A 19,576-nucleotide genomic window follows, 5' to 3' on the forward strand; every position below is an offset into this window, starting at 1 on the left:
TAGCCCACCTGGGCAGTAGGCACTGAAGATATGGGGGGGTCACAACTCCAGCGCCCACAGCGTCCCAGGCGAGAATCGAACTCAGGACCTTCTAGCTGTGAGGCGGCAGCGCTACCGACTGCGCCACTGTACCCCGTGGAAGCTGCAGCTCAGTCAACTTGTTATTCATAGAATTCCCACAGCGTCACACACATTTTACTACCAATACAGTGCTTTACAATATACACAGCTCATTGGCTGTGGCTCTCATTTGATTATAATCACTTGTTGATTTATTACAATCATCCGTTATCTCTCTAGCAAAATGGCCGTGTTAATGGAACAGAATATTAAGAACAGTCTCTCGAAGTTAACTCATGTCCGTTGTGCTCCAGGCTTGGATTAGTGCATACTTCCTTAAGCCTCATTCACAACTGACTATTCTGTTATGTCATGGTGTGGCCGAAGTCCATTCAAATCCATTCCGGCGATTTTGATGGATCGCCAACACATTGCCTCCTTGTGGTCTTCACTCTGGTTGCTCAACCAGCAGTTGTATTCTTGACTTGAATTATGAGATGTAAAACAACAAAACACTTTTAATATACTGTAGCTATTTTGTTAACAATGATGTTTTAGGTGGTCAACTGTGTGATTTGCTTATACATCTCACTAACGTAAACATTATTTCGTCAGAAACCACTTCGATTTGCGTAGTTAAAAAAAGTTTGCAGCCTAGGGATAACTCGAAAACATTTTATTGATCTATTTACGTCAGAGGAAGCCAGGGTTAAACAAAACGACATCGGAAATACACAGCCCGTCTGCCCGTGTGTCTTTTCCGGGTATAGTGTCCTGCGTGGGGGGGGTACAGACAGAGGTAGGGGAGGGACTTCGAGGTTTGAGTGACAGATTGAGGGTGAATCATGTTACGAGAATTACTCACAAGATCGTTTGGAATGCTTTTCCATTGGTTAAATTTTGGTCAAACCCACGCAGAGACGTGAAGGGTGACCAGTGGCATTGATTCATGACAGAAAATTCAAATGTGAAAAAAATGTGACATTCGAGGTCCTGCCCCGACGGCGACGATAAGCGTTTACGCAAAAAAAGAGCAATTTGAGTCAAGATGAGACAGATCATTCGTACAGTACTGCTTCTGCTTGCACTGCGGAAGGAGAACTGCGCTATAGGCTGTGCAATCATAAAGGCATGGAAAAACCGGACAACGGGGGTCGACGCTGGACATGTGACAGTACGTTGATTGTGACAGATTGGATTCAGTTGTGAACAAGCATTCTGAGCAATTTTAGGGTGCTTAGCCTGACATGTCTAAATGGTTCATAGCTGTTAGGCTAAATTATGGTTACAAGGTACAGCAATGATGAAATTACAGATTTTAGTTATGACAAAAGGATAGCTAAAGTGCATCCAAGTTGGTAGAAAAGTGTCAAAGCAGCTAGAGTCTTTGGGATCACTACCTGCTCATACAGTCAGGGAACCAATCCCCCTTCCTTCCCTACACCCCCCAGTCCACCATGGTGGTGCTCCAGGCCCTGTCAGAGTACCTGGTCCAGAAGCCTCCTCCACAGGACCTCAGCCTGCAGGTGGACCTCAAGATTGCGGGGCGCAGTGACGCCCGCTACCATTTTGACCCCAAGACCTCCTATATGACTCGCTCCTCCAAGGTAAGAGAGACCAAACTGCTTCACATTCATATTTCAGGCATTTAGCTGAGTGTGTGTGTGTGTGTGTGTGTGTGGGTGTGTGTGGGTGGTGTATGTGTGTGTGTGTGTGTGTGTGTGTGTGTGTGTGTGTGCGTGCGTGCGTGCGTGCGTGCGTGTGTGTGTGCAAGTTGCCATCATCCTTCATGCATTAAAACGCCCTTATAGTTTAACAGTATTCTAATAAACAATAAGTTGGTGCTCACTTTACGTCTCTTTGTTCAGTTGTATTTCATCTGCAATTTCTTCTTCTCTGGTGTTTTTCTAGGTGGCCCTGGACCAGGAGTTTGAAGTGGAGGCTCGAGGGAACGGACAGGGAATACTGGAGGTTTGAGCACATGAACACCTTTGTAGACCAATATTGCTGCTGTTACAATTCCAAGTGTTGATGTTTTTATTTTGATGGTCCTTGCTGGGAGGTAGAGCTAGTTTCATGACCAAGAAGCTCATGAAATCCATTAGAAACCTATGACAGGGGGGCATTATAATACTTGAATGGGTGTTATTTTCAGCTGCTCTACCAATATTTAACTGATACTAATCATTTCATCGCATTTGTTTTACATGTGGGCTCACTTCCTGATCCTGTGAACTTTGACCTCAGGTCGTGACCTACTACAACCAGCTGCACGAGGTGGATGAGAAAAGACCCTGCAAGGACTTTGACCTCAACGTCACTATTGAAGAATCCAGCGGTAGCTCCAACTCTCACACTTCCCCATATCACAGTTTATAACAACAACATAATCTATAACATAATGTGACATAATGTAGCTTAAGATAACCTAAAACATGACATAAAATAATGTATAACTTACTGCAACATAAAATAACATAATGTAATGTAACCTACATCAACTGATACAAGTGAGAAGACAATTATTACAATAATTGTTATTACAATAGCATAACAAACTGTAGTGCCATGACAATAAAACCCAGCAGATAGTTAGTGGAGGGTGCCGCAGTGACCTAACCTAATGTACATTCGCAGCACGAGATCCTCATCCATGACAGACCAAAGCATATTTTGTGTTTTCCTCCCATAACAGAGAAGCCTCCAGCAGATGTGGAGAAGTCCTACCGGATCACCATCAGAGTGAGGTGAGTTATTGCTTCACGACTCGTTTGCGTTTGTGTGTTTGGTTTACATTTTATTTAAACGGACCAAAGCTGAGAACGAGGAAATGAAGTGAAGCCTGTGAGACTAGTTCAGGTGGACAACTCAGGTCACGCTGCAGATACGTGATACACAAGCAGCTGTGTCCATAGGAAATGTGTTTTTCAGATCAGAATGCTTTGGAAATCATGTTGAGAGGGCTTCCAACACACAGACCACACAGAGCTCCTCCCCCCCCCCCCCCCACCCGATTTCTATTTATCCAAGCTATTCTTATTATGCCCTTAATATTCTAACCTAATCAGTATTTGTGAACAGTTTCCATGCTGCTCTGTTGACACTAAATAGGAGGCTTGTCATCTCTCCATGTGGTTCCTCTCATGTTTGGTATCCTGACCCATCTCTGTTCCCTTCTCTTTCCACAGGGCTTTAGGACCCAGAGATGTCAGGATGGTGGTTCTGGATATCAACCTGCCGACCGGCTTCACCCCAGAAAACTCTGACCTGGAGATGGTAAGCAACACCGCCCACTAGTGCTCTAAATAATAAGAATGCCTATTCACCTTATTCACCACGCCCACTTTTTCTCTCTTCCGCGTTCGACGCAACGTATTTGTTCTTCCGGTTCAGCCCTAGTTGGCGGCCATTTTCAAAATAAAACGTCAGTCAGTATGAATGAAGTTTGGCAACATTCAGAATTAAGCTACACTGCGGCCAACTTCAGTGACATGTTCATAACGTTACTGCTGCGAGGAGCCGATGGTTGTAGCCGGTTGGCATTTAACGTTAGTTACAAAAGCACGTCGACGGTGTTTTCTCACTGCCAGTAGCCTAACTACAGTAGGGTTTGACAGATAGCTAGTCCGACCGGTGTCAGCACAGTCAGCGCTACCGGTCCTCGCTGCTCGTTAAAGATTTCCAATAGGCGTTATTTTGATAAACTGGTCACATATATGTTACGTTCTGACAAATATTAAAACTTTAAAACAGTTTGCTTGTTTTTTGCTTGAAAACAGCTTTTTGGCAAGTCTAAATGACTGCGGTAGGCATACTCTACTTCCGTGTTTAAAACCGGAAAGACGATTACGAAATGACGTCATGCAGAAGCGTCCTTGTATGGGCAAAGAATAAGGTGAATAGAGAGGTAAAGTGGGTGACTAGCATGAGCCATATACAGCTTAGCTTTAGCATTCCTATGTAGGTCCACATTGATTTTGGCATTTTAGTTCCAAAGTGTACAGAGACAACAGACATGTTGACTTCTACAGTATACTATAGTATACTAGACATGTTGACTTCTACAGTATGCTATAGTATACTAGACATGTTCTACAGTATACTATAGTATACTAGACATGTTCTACAGTATACTTAAGCAATATAGCATGAGAGCAAGTGTGTTGTGATGAATATATCTGCGGCCTCGTGGGATAACAGCTTATCAGTGTGATATATTTCACAACACACGCTGCTCGAGTGCTATATTGCTTTTATAAAACGGTTTCCAAGTATAATAATATAATAATAATAATACTATAAGTCCGACTGGCATGGTTTTTCTTTAAGAGTCAGTTGAAACACTACTGTAAGGCGGGACCTCTAGCAAGAAGATAGACGTGCGGGTGATTTGATTGGATCGTTCTGGAGACTGAAGTCGACATTGGCCAATCCTGGCGCTTGCTGAGAGCAAAGCCCGACCAGGGGCCGGTTGCACCAATGGCGGCGATTGAGCCAGAAAGACAGTCTGAATGAAATTGAATGTAACGTTCCCAATTCTATGTATTAACTTCTAAAAAACTAACGGCAACATTTTGGAAGGCTAAGCCACACAACTAGTTAGTTATAATCTAACGTCGTGCTTTCAAAGACAGCGAACTGGCGGTGTTACGACGAACACGGCTCAGTTGACCGCAGTTACGACGATGACGGTCAAAAAGGTCTCCGCGGAGATCTCTGTTACAGGCAGTTAAGACCAGTGTAAGACCAGTTGGTGCAACCGGCCCCAGAGCCGTATGCCGACACCAAGTAACGTACTTTTAGTAAGAGAGTTGCGCCATCATGCGTCCATAATGACTCATTGTACAAAGACTTGAAGGACTAGTGACCCTCCATACAGCAGATCAGGAGAAAGCTGTTTGGCTCGAGCGCAGCGCTGCCATTTAGTAAGAGAGTTGCCATGGTAACCAATAACCCATGGCCATGGGTTATTGAACTCGGTTACTGGAATTATACAATGGCTGTGAACCAATCAGATTGCTTGATTTGAGGTACCCATTTTATAATATAGTATACTAGACATGTTCTACAGCCTAGTTCCTCATTGCGCGGCTCGCGAGACGCTGGCGGCTCTCGAAGCTTTAGTTGGCGGCTCTAAGAAATTGCAATTTTTTTTTGATTCCCCCCCCCCCCCCCCCTGCTCTCCCCAAAATTTCAATAAACCTTTATGGCATATTTTTACAATACAACAATACTGGTGTTGACAGTAATAGAAGGTACCAAATCATTCAAAAACAATAAGCATTTTGCTTTTAGGAGTATTGTGCCAGCGTGCAGCGCTGTTCCAAAACGTGTCAACGTGTGGGGAAACGCACATCCCATAATACAACTTCGCATCGCATCCCATAATAGTATGATGATACTTGGGATGCCATTGCGAACATAGATGTGAACAGGTTAGCTAAAACTTTAGCGTCGCCAGCGACGGCCCCCACCGTTGCGGTCGGGGTACGCTTCAAAATCCCTCCAGGCCTGAAAGATTTTCTAGGGGAAACTGGTATGTGTGTGTGTGTGTGTGTGTGTGCGTGTGTGTGTGTGTGTGTGTGTGTGTTCTACAGTATACTATAGTATACTAGACATGTTCTACAGTATACTATAGTATACTAGACATGTTCTACAGTATACTATAGTATACTAGATATGTTCTACAGTATACTATAGTATACTAGACATGTTCTACAGTATACTATAGTATACTAGATATGTTCTACAGTATACTATAGTATACTAGACATGTTCTACAGTATACTATAGTATACTAGACATGTTCTACAGTATACTATAGTATACTAGATATGTTCTACATTATAAAACGGCTCTCTCAAATCAAGCAATCTGATTGGTTCACAGCCATTGTATAAATCCAATAACCGAGTCCAATAACCCATGGCCATGGGTTATTGGACTCGGTTATTGGTTGCCATGGCAACTCTCTTACTAAAAGCCTTTGGTTTAAAAAAAAACAAATGGCGGAGACAGCTGTCAGATCCTTGTGAATCGATCTTCGCTTATAACTTTACTAATACTTCGCAGAAAATGATGTTTTGTACAAGAATAGACGCGGGCTAATGTCTTAACCCCTCTCTCGCGCGCCCTCACTCTTAACCCCGCATTTCTAAATAAGACGTAACGTTACTTGGTGTCGGCATACGGCTCTGGTGTCGGGCTTTGCAAAAAGCTCTCAGCTTCTCAGCAAGCGCCAGGATTGGCCAATGTCGACTTCAGTCTCCAGAACGATCCAATCAAATCACCCGCATGTCTATCTTCTTGCTAGAGGTCCCGCCTTACAGTAGTGTTTCAACTGACTCTTAAAGAAAAACCATGCCAGTCGGACTTATAGTATTATTATTATTATATTATTATACTTGGAAACCGTTTTATAAAAGCAATATAGCACTCGAGCTGCGTGGTGTTGTGGAATATATCCCGCTGATAAGCTGTTATCCCACGAGGCCGCAGGCCGAGTGGGATAACAGCTTATCAGCGGGATATATTCTCCACAACACACTTGCTCTCATGCTATATTGCTTAAGTATACTATAGTATACTAGATATGTTCTACAGTATACTATATTATACTAGACATGTTCTACAGTATACTATAGTATACTAGATATGTTCTACAGTATACTATAGTATACTAGATATGTTCTACAGTATACTATAGTATACTAGATATGTTCTACAGTATACTATAGTATACTAGACATGTTCTACAGTATACTATAGTATACTAGACATGTTCTACAGTATACTATAGTATACTAGACATGTTCTACAGTATACTATAGTATACTAGACATGTTCTACAGTATACTATAGTATACTAGACATGTTGACTTGCAATAGCTATGTTCTCTAAAGTGCTGCCCTGATCACATCCAGGCTATTGCTGCTTACTGTCGTGTGTGTGTGTGTGTGTGTGTGTGTGTGTGTGTGTGTGTGTGTGTGTGTGTGTGCGTGCGTGCGTGCGTGCGTGCGTGCGTGCGTGCGTGCGTGCGTGCGTGTGTGTGTGTGTGTGTGTGTCCAGCTGTCCAACTCGGTAGATAGTTACATCAGTAACTTCCAGATCGTTGACAACCTGAGTGACAGAGGCTCCCTGATCCTACACCTCTTCAAGGTAACATCTTACAACACGTTATAACACGTTATAACACATTACAACACGTTACATGTACACCGGCACATGGTATACTTTTTTTTATTATATTTTATATTATTTATTTATTCATTTATTTATGTATTTATTTATTTATGTATTTATTTATTTATTTATGTATGTACTAATGTTGTTTATGTATTTATTTATTTATTTATTTATTTATGTATGTACTAATGTTGTTTATGAATGTACAGAAGCAGGATCAGGAGTTTGACTGGAATATAAATCAGACTTTGTGTCTATTTGTGTCTCTACTGCAGTAATACTCAACTGGCGGCCTGCGGGCCACATACGGCCCCTGTGTGGCCCGCGATGAAATTGCATTTTTTATTTTTATTTTTTTACAGTGCACCTGAACGCAACATGCAAGATAGGCTACCCGCTGAATAAGGCCATGTTCAGACTAGGAGGCCAAATCTGATTTGTGAACTTTAGTGACCTATTAATGACTTTGGACGCTCCAAGTCTGATTTGTGTCACTTCTGCCTTCGACTGATGTGACTTGAGTGCGGACGCGCAGATCCACCAAATCTGAATTGAACGTCACTCGCAACTCGTCATCAAATGCTTCTGCGGAAAACCACGTCACCAACATACGTATTTACTGACGCCCACGTCGTTACCATAGCAACCCATGCAGATAGGCTGTTTAGGTCTGGCCACACAGATCCGACTTGAGAATCAGATTTGTGGCAGTGCGGACACACTCCCAAAACAGATTTGGGAAACCAATCAAGGTAATGATGATTAATGACTTTATCAGCAAATCGGATTTGCCTGTAATGTGAACATGGCCTAAGTGTCCAAATGTTCATGTCATTCTGGCCAATACTCCACTTCTGTTATAGCATTTCAGTCTGGAATATGGAATATCTTTCAATAATCTATGATTTAGCAGCTAAATTGTCAAATACCGCCGTCTGCTCGCTACCCAGGCACTTATGTATGTACTTAACCTAACTAACTATCCGGTGTGCACAACATTGTCAGACTAAACTCTGGCTGACACCCCAAAAACCTACAATCCGCTACAGAAAAATGTATATTGAATGTTTATTAACTGGCACGAAAGTGGCCCCCGGGCAAAGCAAGTTGAGTATCCCTGCTCTACTGCATTCTGTTGTGCTCTACTTTATTTTGCTCTACACTCTACTCAACCTCACTCCTGCTCTGCCCTACTCTTTTCTACACCATTCTATTCTCTTTAATCTACTGTGTTACTTTACTCTACTCTTTTCTGCCCTACTCTACTGTGCTCTACTCTGTTGTACCACACTCTACTGCCCCCTACCCTATTCCACCCTGCTCTGTGCTCTATTCTGCCACATTCCACTCTGGTCTATTCTACTCTCCTCCCCTCCTCTCCTCTCCCCTCCTCCCCTCTCCTCTCCCTTCCCCTCCTCTCCCCTTCCCTCCCCTCCTCCCTCTCTCCTCTCCCCTCCTCCCTCTCTCCCCTCCTCCCTCTCTCCTCTCCTCTCCCCTCCTCTCCTCCCTCGCTTCCCTCCCTCTCTCCTCTCCTCTCCTCTCTTCTCCTCTCCCCTCCTCCTTCTCTCCTCTCCTCTCCCCTCCTCCCTCTCTCCCCTCCCTTCCCCTCCTCTCCTCTCAGGTGTCTCACAAAGAGCCAGAGATCCTGATCTTCAGGCTTCAGCAGAACTTTAAGGTCGGCCTCCTGCAGCCTTCCTCAGTCACTGTCTATGAGTATTACAACCCAGGTAGGAAAACACAGAAGTTACTGTTGAAAAAGATTCACTGATGAAAGTCACTAAATCAGTCAGTCAATATTAGGCTGCCTTTCCACCCCCAAAAGAGACAGCATGATATGATGCTACTGTAGCCACCGCTAAACCACAAACGGAAGCTGTTATTTTAAAGTTATTTGCTCTACTTTTTGCCTTGAAGCAGGAAGTCCCCCTAACCTCCCCCTGAGCTGCAGGATCCCACCACTGGCCACGCCCACAGAAAATGTTGTGCAATTTGCTACGTTGAATATTGTAGTGTCAAGTATTGTCCCTGCATTCTCTCTTTCCCCCTCTCTCTCTCTCTCTCTCTCTCTCTCTCTTTCCCCTCTCTCTCTCTCTCTCTCTCTCTCTCTGTCTGTCTCTCTCACTCTGTCTCCCTCTCTGTCTCCCTCTCTCTCTCTGTCTCCCTCTCTCTCTCTCTCTCTCTGTCTCCCTCTCTCTGTCTCTCTCTCTGTCTCTCTCTCTCTCTCTCTCTCTCTCAGATCATCGCTGCAGTCGTACCTACACGCCCAGCGAGGATAGGGCGGAGCTCACTCAGATCTGCAGGGACAACATCTGCCGCTGCACACAGGGTGAGGGCGTGCACGTGCCTGTGTGGGCGTGCACATTGGTGTGCATGTGCCTGTGTGGGCGTGTACGTGGGTGTGCATGTGTGGGCGTGCACATGCATGTGTGGGAGTGCATGTGGGTGTGCATGTGCGTGCGTGCGTGTGTGTGTGTGTGTGTGTGCATGACAGAGTTTTGACTCTGGCTGTATTTTAATCTCTAGGTGACTGCTGCGTCTCCAAGAGCGACACCCAAACCTTCCCCAGCAATACAAGAGAGACGTTTGCCTGTGAGACCTTACACCATGGTACGATGCACCCTCAACCAACACGCACGCACACCCGCATGCACACACACACACATGCACACACACACACACACACACACACACACACACACACACACACACACACACACACACACACACGCACGCACACCCGCATGCACACACACACACATGCACACACACACACACACACATGCACACACACACACACACACACACACACACACACACACACACACACACACACACACACACACACCGTCACACGCACACACACATCCTGTACGTTATCTTGACTCATACTGATACAGAGAGGAAGTAGGCTAGAAGAGGGGGAAGAAAGATTAGAAATAAACAGAAGACACTGTAGATGAAGAAGAGAGTTGCAGAGGAATATCAGCACAGCTTCCTGAAACACAGTGAACAGCAGCACATGCTGCAGACATTCCTGCATTCAAAAACAAATGAATTATCGGCACATTAACGGAACAATTAGACATTTTATTAGTCGGGTGCTAAATTTAGCTCCTCCAAACAGCTTGAATTTTAACATAACTGCCCCTTTATTCAGCAGGGAAGTGGAGTTACTTAGTGATATACAATAGTGATTCTTAATTTCTCCTCTTCCCACCCCCTCCCCTGCTCCCTCCCCACCTCCTCCCTTTCCCTGCTCTCTCCTCCCCCACATCCCCCCGCTCTCCCTCCCCTGCTCCCTCCCCACCTCCTCCCTTTCCCTGCTCTCTCCTCCCCCACATCCCCCCGCTCTCCCTCCCCTGCTCCCTCCCCACCTCCTCCCTTTCCCTGCTCTCTCCTCCCCCACATCCCCCCCGCTCTCCCTCCCCTGCTCCCTCCCCACCTCCTCCCTTTCCCTGTTCTCCCCTCCCCCACATTCCCATGTTCCCTCCCCACCTCCTCCCTTTCCCTGTTCTCTCCTCCCCCACATTCCCTCCACCTTTCTCCCTTTCTCTCTGTCTCTCTTTATGATTATGATTGTTCAATCATGTTGTTATTATTACTACTGCAATTGTTATTGTTGTGTCAGCTAGATTTAGCTAGACATTCTCTGTGAAGTCCTCTGAGACATGCTTGTGAATTAGGGCTATACAAATAAACTTGACTTGACTTGAGATGTTCCTGCAATCTACAGACAACAGGAACATTAGAAGTGTCAGGATCCTAATCATGGCAAGTGTCCATCAAACAAAAAGGAACTAGGTAACTTTGTGAAACATGATAGAAGCTTCATTGTTGTTGATTGTGAACAGTCCAAACTGTCCAGGATGCTGATGATGCTCTGGTTTCATGGAGGGCAGAGTGTTGTCATGACAACTCCAACGCCAGCATCGGATCATAAACTACAGACAAACCATTTAGGAGGTGATATAAAAAATGACAGTGGTGTTCCTGTCCTCCAGTCTTCCAGGTGAAGGTGCTGAATGTCACCCAGAGTTACTATGACCAGTACGAGATGGAGATCACACACGTTATCAAGCTGGGTGAGTCACTGGACTTGGTCTCTTACACACGCTCGAGTACAATGCTGCTGCTCTGTGCATCTCCACATGACATGAGGAGCACATCAGAGATCCATTTAGACCAATGTCTATACACTGACCAACTTAATATTCAGATTCAGATGCACTTTAATAGAAACAGTAGGTAATCAGAATACATACAATGAATTTGACTTAGTCTAAGGCCCCTATCGTTGCATCGGCCTAGTTTCTACGCCGAGCGCCTGGCGCAGTGGGCGTGGACAAGCGCACTTGATATCTTGGTCTTGGCGCTAGATGCAGCCTAAAGCATGACAACCACGCCTTTTAAGCGTAAAATTATGCACCGTCATGCTCATTGGATAATTGCAATAAACGAATCGCACGCTTGCCTTTTAAGCTCCAATTCCAGTGGTCCAGCAAAACCAGACAGAAGCCAAGCGCTCTGCCCCCCCCCCCCTCCCTTCATCCAGTCTGTCTGTCTCCATATATAGGCTATTATTCCATATTATTATGCTTCTCAAACCAATCTAACTGCAGTTTAAATACTGCAAGCATGTAAATACGCTACACTATAGCAAGATCAAAGTGAAAAGAATGTTCTAAAGGCATCAGCTAGAAAAATATAGCCTATCCCTATATGATGAGATTAATTTTATATTGGTGAAAGTTTGTCCAGAACGATATCGTTTTCTCTCCCCTGCTGCAGGTAGAATGATGCACATAAATATACCCTACATTATGTAAAGTCATTGCATAAATGTGTTTTTATTGTAAAACTAAATGTGAAGTAGGGCCAAGTTATTGGAGCGGACATCACAGTATACTGTAGCACATGACAGTAGAAGCGTGTTCCGAAGCGCGTTCCGCTAACACTTATCTAAATCACGTTAAATCGACAAGAGATACAGTATATGTTCTGCCCCAGGCAATTTCTCTAAATATGTTTCTGTATTTTTCTAAGTATTTTCTAAGTATTTTCTATGTTTAGCACCCCCTGCTGTATTTTCAGGGTAAATACTTACCACTCTGCATCACTTCCTGTGCAGGAACGAAATAGGAAGTCAGAGAGCACATGGTCTAGTAGAAGGCTAGAATTTAATGTCAGGAGCTCAAGTGCTATCTGGTGCCATCCGGTTGTTTCCCAGTGGAGGCATTGCTTGTAAGTTGATTAATATGTATGTTTTGCAGTTCAGCTAAAGATATTAACAAGTATTTTGGTGATATTTGAAACGCAATGTTTATTTTTGTAACCAACTTTCTGTTAGTGCTAACATTCTGCCTACAGCTAGCATGCTAGGAAAATAGTGTTTTGTTGTCTCATGCATGTTCTGGAAATTATTGTGCAACCAGCTAACAATACTTTATGTCATATTTGTTATATATTTTGTGATATATTACTGCATCGAGGACATCATGGTAATTGCGTTGTTTGTTACCTTTTCAGTTTCACTCCTGAATCTTTACATGGCTATTGAGTTTGGAATAAACATTGGAGCTAGAACGCTACATCCTGACTCCCGTGTTATTAATAAGGAGTTTGGCTGGCTGTCTAGTTGAAGTTAAGACACATCAGCGAGGACAGTACAGTGAAAAAGCAGAGACTATCTGGAGTTTCAACAGCTACGGCAACGGATAAAACTCCTCACATCAAACATGGAAGAAAAACAAGGTGACAAGGCTTCAGTATCCAGCTCTAAGAGAAGCCGAACAACAGCCTCATCCACCAGTGCAGCAGCAAGAGCCCGCGGCAAGGCTGAAGCGGCAAAAGCACGTGCTTCATTTGCTGAAAAGGAGGCACAGCTAAAAATGGAAAAAGCTAAAAAGGAAGCAGAACTGCAACTTGGAAAAGCAAAGTTAGAGGCTGAACTAGGAGCGCTAACTCTACAACGAGAGGCAGCTGCAGCTATAGCGCAAGCAGAGGCCTTGGAGGCAGCTGAAGAAATGGATAAAGGGATTGCATTGGACAATATCAGAAAGCCAGTGTCACAAAGGGATGTTGCAGAGCGTACAAGTGAATACGTGGAAGCACAGATTAAACTCTGCTCGTCACACACACGCTCAGCACCTCCCCCTGCTTCTGATGAAAGCCTCATCACATACGGAACTCCTTGGGAAGATGCCTCACACCCACAAGATGGCAGAACTAGTCATCCACGTGTTGCTGACGATACATTTATCAATACGTTTGTATCAACCCCCAAGGAAATTGAGTCCAAGGCCCTTCCGAGGGATAATGGGCACTGGATGGATTCCAAGGCAGCTCACCACTCTATGAACCCCGCAGCCCAATCATATGTTCCTAAGCACACTCCAGCTTCTGTCAGACCTGCACCAGTAACAGAAGATTTGGCACGTTACCTAGCTCGTCGTGACTTGGTGAGCACAAGCCTCTTCCACTTCGATGACAGGCCTGAAAACTACAGAGCGTGGAAGTCATCATTTATCAATGCAGTCAGTGGCCTTGGCCTCACCGCTAGTGAGGAATTGGATCTGCTAACAAAATGGCTTGGCAGAGAATCTGCTGAGCACGTCAAAAGGATACGCTCAGTGCATGTAAGTGACCCTGAGGCAGCGCTAAGGAAGGCTTGGAGACGGCTCCAAGACTGCTATGCCTCACCGGAAGTTATAGAAAGTGCCCTATTTAAAAAGTTGGACAATTTCCCTAGAATTTCCCCCAAAGACTTCACCAAGTTAAGGGAGCTGGGAGACCTCCTTATGGAGATTCAATGTGCCAAGGAGGACGGCTATTTACCGGGTTTGATGTACCTTGACACAGCCCGTGGCATCAGCCCCATCATTGAGAAACTCTCTTACGGTCTCCAGGAGAAGTGGATCTCCCAGGGCTCACGGTATAAAGAGGAAAATAATGGCCACTTTCCTCCATTCGACTTCTTCGCCGGGTTCATCTGCTATGAGGCACGAATCAGGAATGACCCCAGTTTTACACTACCAAGTAACAGCAGCACCGCACTTGGGAAACCAGACAGATCCAACTTCAGGAGCTCCAACACAAGGGAACCCATATCTGTCCGCAAGACGGATGTCTCTTCAGTTAAGGATCCAATCAAGGACACTCCAATGAGGAAGAATGAGGAGCCGGGAAAAAGCTGCCCCATTCACAACAACAAGCCACACCCACTCAGGAAATGCAGGGGCTTTAGAGCAAAGAGTCTTGATGAAAGAAGAGCCTTCTTAAAGGAGAATGGGATATGTTTTAAGTGCTGCGCCTCATCAACTCACTTGGCCAGGGACTGCAAAGCCATAGTGAAGTGTAGTGAGTGTGATAGCAGTTACCACAACACAGCCATGCACCCAGGCCCAGCACCACAAACTCCCAAGCCTTCTGCATTCTCATCAGACAATGGCGGAGAGGAGGAAGAAGATCCCCCTAAAACACCAACAGTCAACTCTCAGTGTACAGAGGTTTGTGGTGTCGGCCAAGCAGCTAGGTCCTGCTCAAAGATTTGTCTGGTCAAAGTATATCCCCAGGGGCAGCGTGACAAAGCCATCAACACGTATGTCATACTCGATGACCAGAGTAACCGCTCTTTGGCCAGGTCAGATTTTTTTGAGCTTTTTGACGTTCAGGGCCATCCATCCTCATACTCCTTAAGAACCTGTGCAGGCACCATTGACATGTCTGGGAGGAAAGCAGAAGGCTACCAAATTGAGTCGCTCGATGGAAAGACCAGTCTTGCCCTCCCTACACTTATTGAGTGTAACGAAATACTCAATAATCGCTCAGAGATACCAACACCAGATGCAGCTCTCCACCATCCACATCTGAGAAGTGTGGCAGCCCACATTCCAGAGCTTGACTCCGATGCCGAGATTCTCCTGTTGCTTGGCAGGGACATCATCAGGGTGCATAAAGTCAGGCAGCAGCTTAACGGGCCACACAACGCACCTTTCGCCCAAAGATTGGATCTGGGCTGGGTGCTGGTAGGCGACGTGTGTTTGGGGAAAGCACATAAGCCAGTTGTAAGTACATACAAGACTAACGTGTTGGAGAATGGCCGTCCTACTAACCTGATTCCCTGTGAAAACTTCCTGCGGCTGAAGGAGAAAGTCTGCCATGGCGGGGAGCGAGAAGACAACCTATGTAGGTCAAAGAGAGTCTCAGAAGAAACACTTGGACAAACAGTGTTTAACAGGACAAAGTCAGACAATAAACTTGCCCCGTCCATTGAAGACACAATCTTCCTAAAGATTATGGACGACGAAGTCTACAGAGACGAGACGCACAGTTGGGTCGCCCCTCTCCCTTTTAGAGTGCCTAGGGAGCGCTTACCCAACAATCGCCAGCAAGCACTCAATCGTCTCGCCTCGCTACAACGCACGCTGGACAGAAAGCCTGAAATGAAAGATCAGTTCATTGCTTTCATGGAAAAGATTTTCAAGAACAACCATGCTGAGCCAGCGCCACCACTGAAAGAAGATGAAGAGTGCTGGTACCTGCCAACTTTTGGAGTCTATCATCCACAAAAGCCTGCCCAAATCAGAGTTGTATTCGACTCTAGTGCCCAGTACTCTGGCGTCTCTCTTAACAATGTGCTCCTTACTGGCCCGGACCTCAATAACTCCCTTCTGGGAGTTTTAATCCGCTTCAGAAAGGAACAGGTTGCTATCCTCGCGGACATACAACAAATGTTCCATTGTTTTCTCGTCCGTGAAGATCACAGGACTACCTTAGGTTCCTATGGCACAGAGACAATGATATGTCCAAGGATGTCATCGACTACAGGATGAAGGTCCATGTTTTCGGCAACAGCCCTTCACCAGCTGTTGCCATCTATGGGCTAAGAAGGGCTGCCCGAGAGGGCGCACGAGAACATGGAGCCGATACCGTGCAGTTTGTGGAGCGCCATTTCTACGTGGACGATGGGCTTCTATCCCTACTGACTGAAGCTGAAGCCATCGACCTCCTGCAGAGGACCCAGGCATCTCTCAGTCAATCTAACCTGCGGCTGCATAAATTTGTTTCCAACCGTCAAGCTGTCATGGACGCGTTCCCAGCTGAGGACTGTGCAGCAGGTGTTAAGGACCTGGACCTCAGTGGAGAGACCACAACCATGCAGCGCAGTTTGGGACTCTGCTGGGAGATAGCAAATGACACCTTCACCTTCGCAGTGTCAACCAGCGACAAGCCATTCACTCGCCGTGGAGTCTTGTCCACAGTGAACAGTCTTTTCGATCCCCTTGGTCTGGTGGTTCCGGTCACTATTCAGGGCAGAGCTCTCCTGAGGGAATTTACAGCGGACATGAGTGACTGGGATATGCCACTCCCAGAGGAGAAACTCCATGAGTGGGAAATCTGGAGAGACTCCCTGCAAGAGCTGAAACAGCTTCATGTCCCACGGACATATACAACAACATCTCTTTCCACGGCAAAGCACACAGAACTGTGTGTGTTTTCGGACGCATCTACGAAGGCCATTGGTGCCGTGGCATATCTGAGGGTTGAACATGAAGACGGAAAGGTCGACGTGGGCTTTGTTATGGGAAAGGCGAAGCTTGCACCCCTTTCTGAGCCTACTATTCCCAGGCTGGAGTTATGTGCCGCGGTGCTAGCTGTGGAAATGGCAGAACTCATACAGGATGAGTTGGATCTTAAACTGGATGCTACCAAGTTCTACTGTGACAGTAAAGTAGTGCTCGGGTACATCTACAATGAGACCAAGCGCTTCTATGTGTACGTGCATAACAGGGCCCAGCGCATTCACCAGTCAACAAAGCCAGAACAGTGGTCCTATGTTCGCACAGAGGACAATCCAGCTGACCACGCAACCAGATCGGTCCCTGCATCCCGTCTGGTGCAGACAACGTGGCTCACTGGACCCGCTTTCCTGCTCAGACGTCCAGCAGATGATCCAGCAACAGAAAAGACCTTTGAGCTAGTTAGCCCAGAGAAAGATGCAGAAATTCGTCCACAAGTAAACAGCTTTACTACCAAGATTCGAGAGAGAGATCTTACTCCGGAACGTTTCCAGCATTTCTCCACCTTGAGCTCACTCATTAGAGCAGTAGCGTTCCTCATCCACATCGCCAGATCTCACAAACGCTCCAACCAGCCTAATGAGTGTAAGGGGTGGCACCATTGCAACCTGCCTCGTACTCCAGATGAGTTGTCTCAAGCCAAAGATGTTATCATCGGTGCAGCTCAGAGAGAAGCCTTCCCAGAGGATTTCAAGTTGCTTTCTCTTGTGAAAACTGTAGCCAAAGACAGTACTCTTCTGAAGCTCAGTCCTAACCTTGAGAACAATCTCATCTGCATCGGAGGCAGGCTGAAACATGCAGACTTGGACACAGGAGAAAAGAATCCCCTTATCCTTCCAAAGCACAGCCACATCTCTGTGCTGCTGACACGGCACTATCATGACCAGGTGAAACATCAAGGCCGTCACCTCACGGAAGGTGCCATCAGAGCAGCAGGTTTGTGGATCATAGGGGGTAAGAGGCTCATCAGCTCCATCCTACACAAATGTGTAACATGTAGAAGACTCCGGGGAAAAATGGAGGAACAACATATGGCAGATCTACCTCCTGAGCGTCTTCGGACATGCCCACCCTTCACATATGTAGGGTTGGATGTGTTTGGACCCTGGTCTGTCATCGCCAGACGTACAAGAGGAGGCCAAGCACAAAACAAGCGATGGGCAGTGATGTTCAGCTGCATGAGTTCCAGAGCAGTCCATATTGAGATACTAGAATCTATGGACACCTCGAGCTGTATCAACGCAATCAGGCGTTTTTTCGCCATCCGTGGACCTGCAAAACAGCTCAGATCTGACTGTGGCACGAATTTTGTGGGCGCTCGTAAGGAACTGGGACTAGACAAAGAGCAGCGGAGCACTAGTGTACAGAGCTACCTGAGTCAACAAGGCTGCACATGGGAGTTGAACCCCCCTCATGCTTCACATATGGGCGGATCATGGGAACGCATGATTGGGGTGGCTCGAAGGATCCTCGACTCCATGCTGCTTCAGGAGAATACTCGCCTTTCTCACGAAGTCTTGTGTACGCTTATGGCGGAGGTTACAGCAATAATGAATGCGAGACCTCTCGTCCCAGTCTCCACGGATCCCGACTCGCCATTCATACTAACACCGGCAATGATACTCACCCAGAAGGTCGGAGTCCCACCTCCTCCAGGGGACTTCACAGACATGGATCTTCTCTGCCGACAGTGGAAACAAGTACAGGCTCTCGCCAACAGGTTTTGGACCCGCTGGAGCCGTGAGTACCTCCCAACTCTGCAAGGTCGAAGGAAGTGGACTGAAGCTCGCAGGAACCTAAGTCCAGGTGATGTTGTGCTGTTGAGAGACAGTCAAGCTGCCCGCAACGAGTGGCCCATGGCTATAGTCATTTCTGCCTTCCCAGGAAAAGATGGAAAAGTCCGCAAAGTGGAGGTCAAGACCACGAACCAAGGCTCTGCAAGGACTTATCTGAGACCAGTCTCAGAAGTTGTTATGCTTCTTCCCAAAGAGGACTCTCATTAATATTGTGGTAACGTAGTTTCTCAGTAGTGACCATCCAATGGTCAGGCGGGGAGTGTTCTGCCCCAGGCAATTTCTCTAAATATGTTTCTGTATTTTTCTAAGTATTTTCTAAGTATTTTCTATGTTTAGCACCCCCTGCTGTATTTTCAGGGTAAATACTTACCACTCTGCATCACTTCCTGTGCAGGAACGAAATAGGAAGTCAGAGAGCACATGGTCTAGTAGAAGGCTAGAATTTAATGTCAGGAGCTCAAGTGCTATCTGGTGCCATCCGGTTGTTTCCCAGTGGAGGCATTGCTTGTAAGTTGATTAATATGTATGTTTTGCAGTTCAGCTAAAGATATTAACAAGTATTTTGGTGATATTTGAAACGCAATGTTTATTTTTTGTAACCAACTTTCTGTTAGTGCTAACATTCTGCCTACAGCTAGCATGCTAGGAAAATAGTGTTTTGTTGTCTCATGCATGTTCTGGAAATTATTGTGCAACCAGCTAACAATACTTTATGTCATATTTGTTATATATTTTGTGATATATTACTGCATCGAGGACATCATGGTAATTGCGTTGTTTGTTACCTTTTCAGTTTCACTCCTGAATCTTTACATGGCTATTGAGTTTGGAATAAACATTGGAGCTAGAACGCTACATCCTGACTCCCGTGTTATTAATAAGGAGTTTGGCTGGCTGTCTAGTTGAAGTTAAGACACATCAGCGAGGACAGTACAGTATATATAGGCCCAAAAGGA

General features: G+C 45.7%; 1 protein-coding gene across 1 annotated transcript in view; it reads left to right on the forward strand.

Annotated features, from left to right (window-relative positions):
* c3b.2 (complement component c3b, tandem duplicate 2) overlaps positions 1 to 19,576 on the forward strand; it is a gene marked incomplete at its 5' end in the record, with an annotated part of 74,879 nt that overhangs the window by 49,534 nt on the left and 5,769 nt on the right. Inside the window, 10 exons of the mRNA XM_083635962.1 lie at positions 1,512 to 1,667; positions 1,972 to 2,031; positions 2,308 to 2,398; positions 2,756 to 2,807; positions 3,249 to 3,336; positions 7,130 to 7,219; positions 8,868 to 8,973; positions 9,483 to 9,572; positions 9,770 to 9,853; positions 11,248 to 11,328. Of these exons, the coding sequence (XP_083492088.1) occupies positions 1,512 to 1,667; positions 1,972 to 2,031; positions 2,308 to 2,398; positions 2,756 to 2,807; positions 3,249 to 3,336; positions 7,130 to 7,219; positions 8,868 to 8,973; positions 9,483 to 9,572; positions 9,770 to 9,853; positions 11,248 to 11,328 (898 nt within the window). The remainder of the gene's footprint in view (positions 1 to 1,511; positions 1,668 to 1,971; positions 2,032 to 2,307; positions 2,399 to 2,755; positions 2,808 to 3,248; positions 3,337 to 7,129; positions 7,220 to 8,867; positions 8,974 to 9,482; positions 9,573 to 9,769; positions 9,854 to 11,247; positions 11,329 to 19,576) is intronic.

This window comes from Poromitra crassiceps (genome assembly GCF_964638095.1).
Source record: "Poromitra crassiceps genome assembly, chromosome: 4".
NCBI lineage: Eukaryota > Metazoa > Chordata > Actinopteri > Beryciformes > Melamphaidae > Poromitra > Poromitra crassiceps.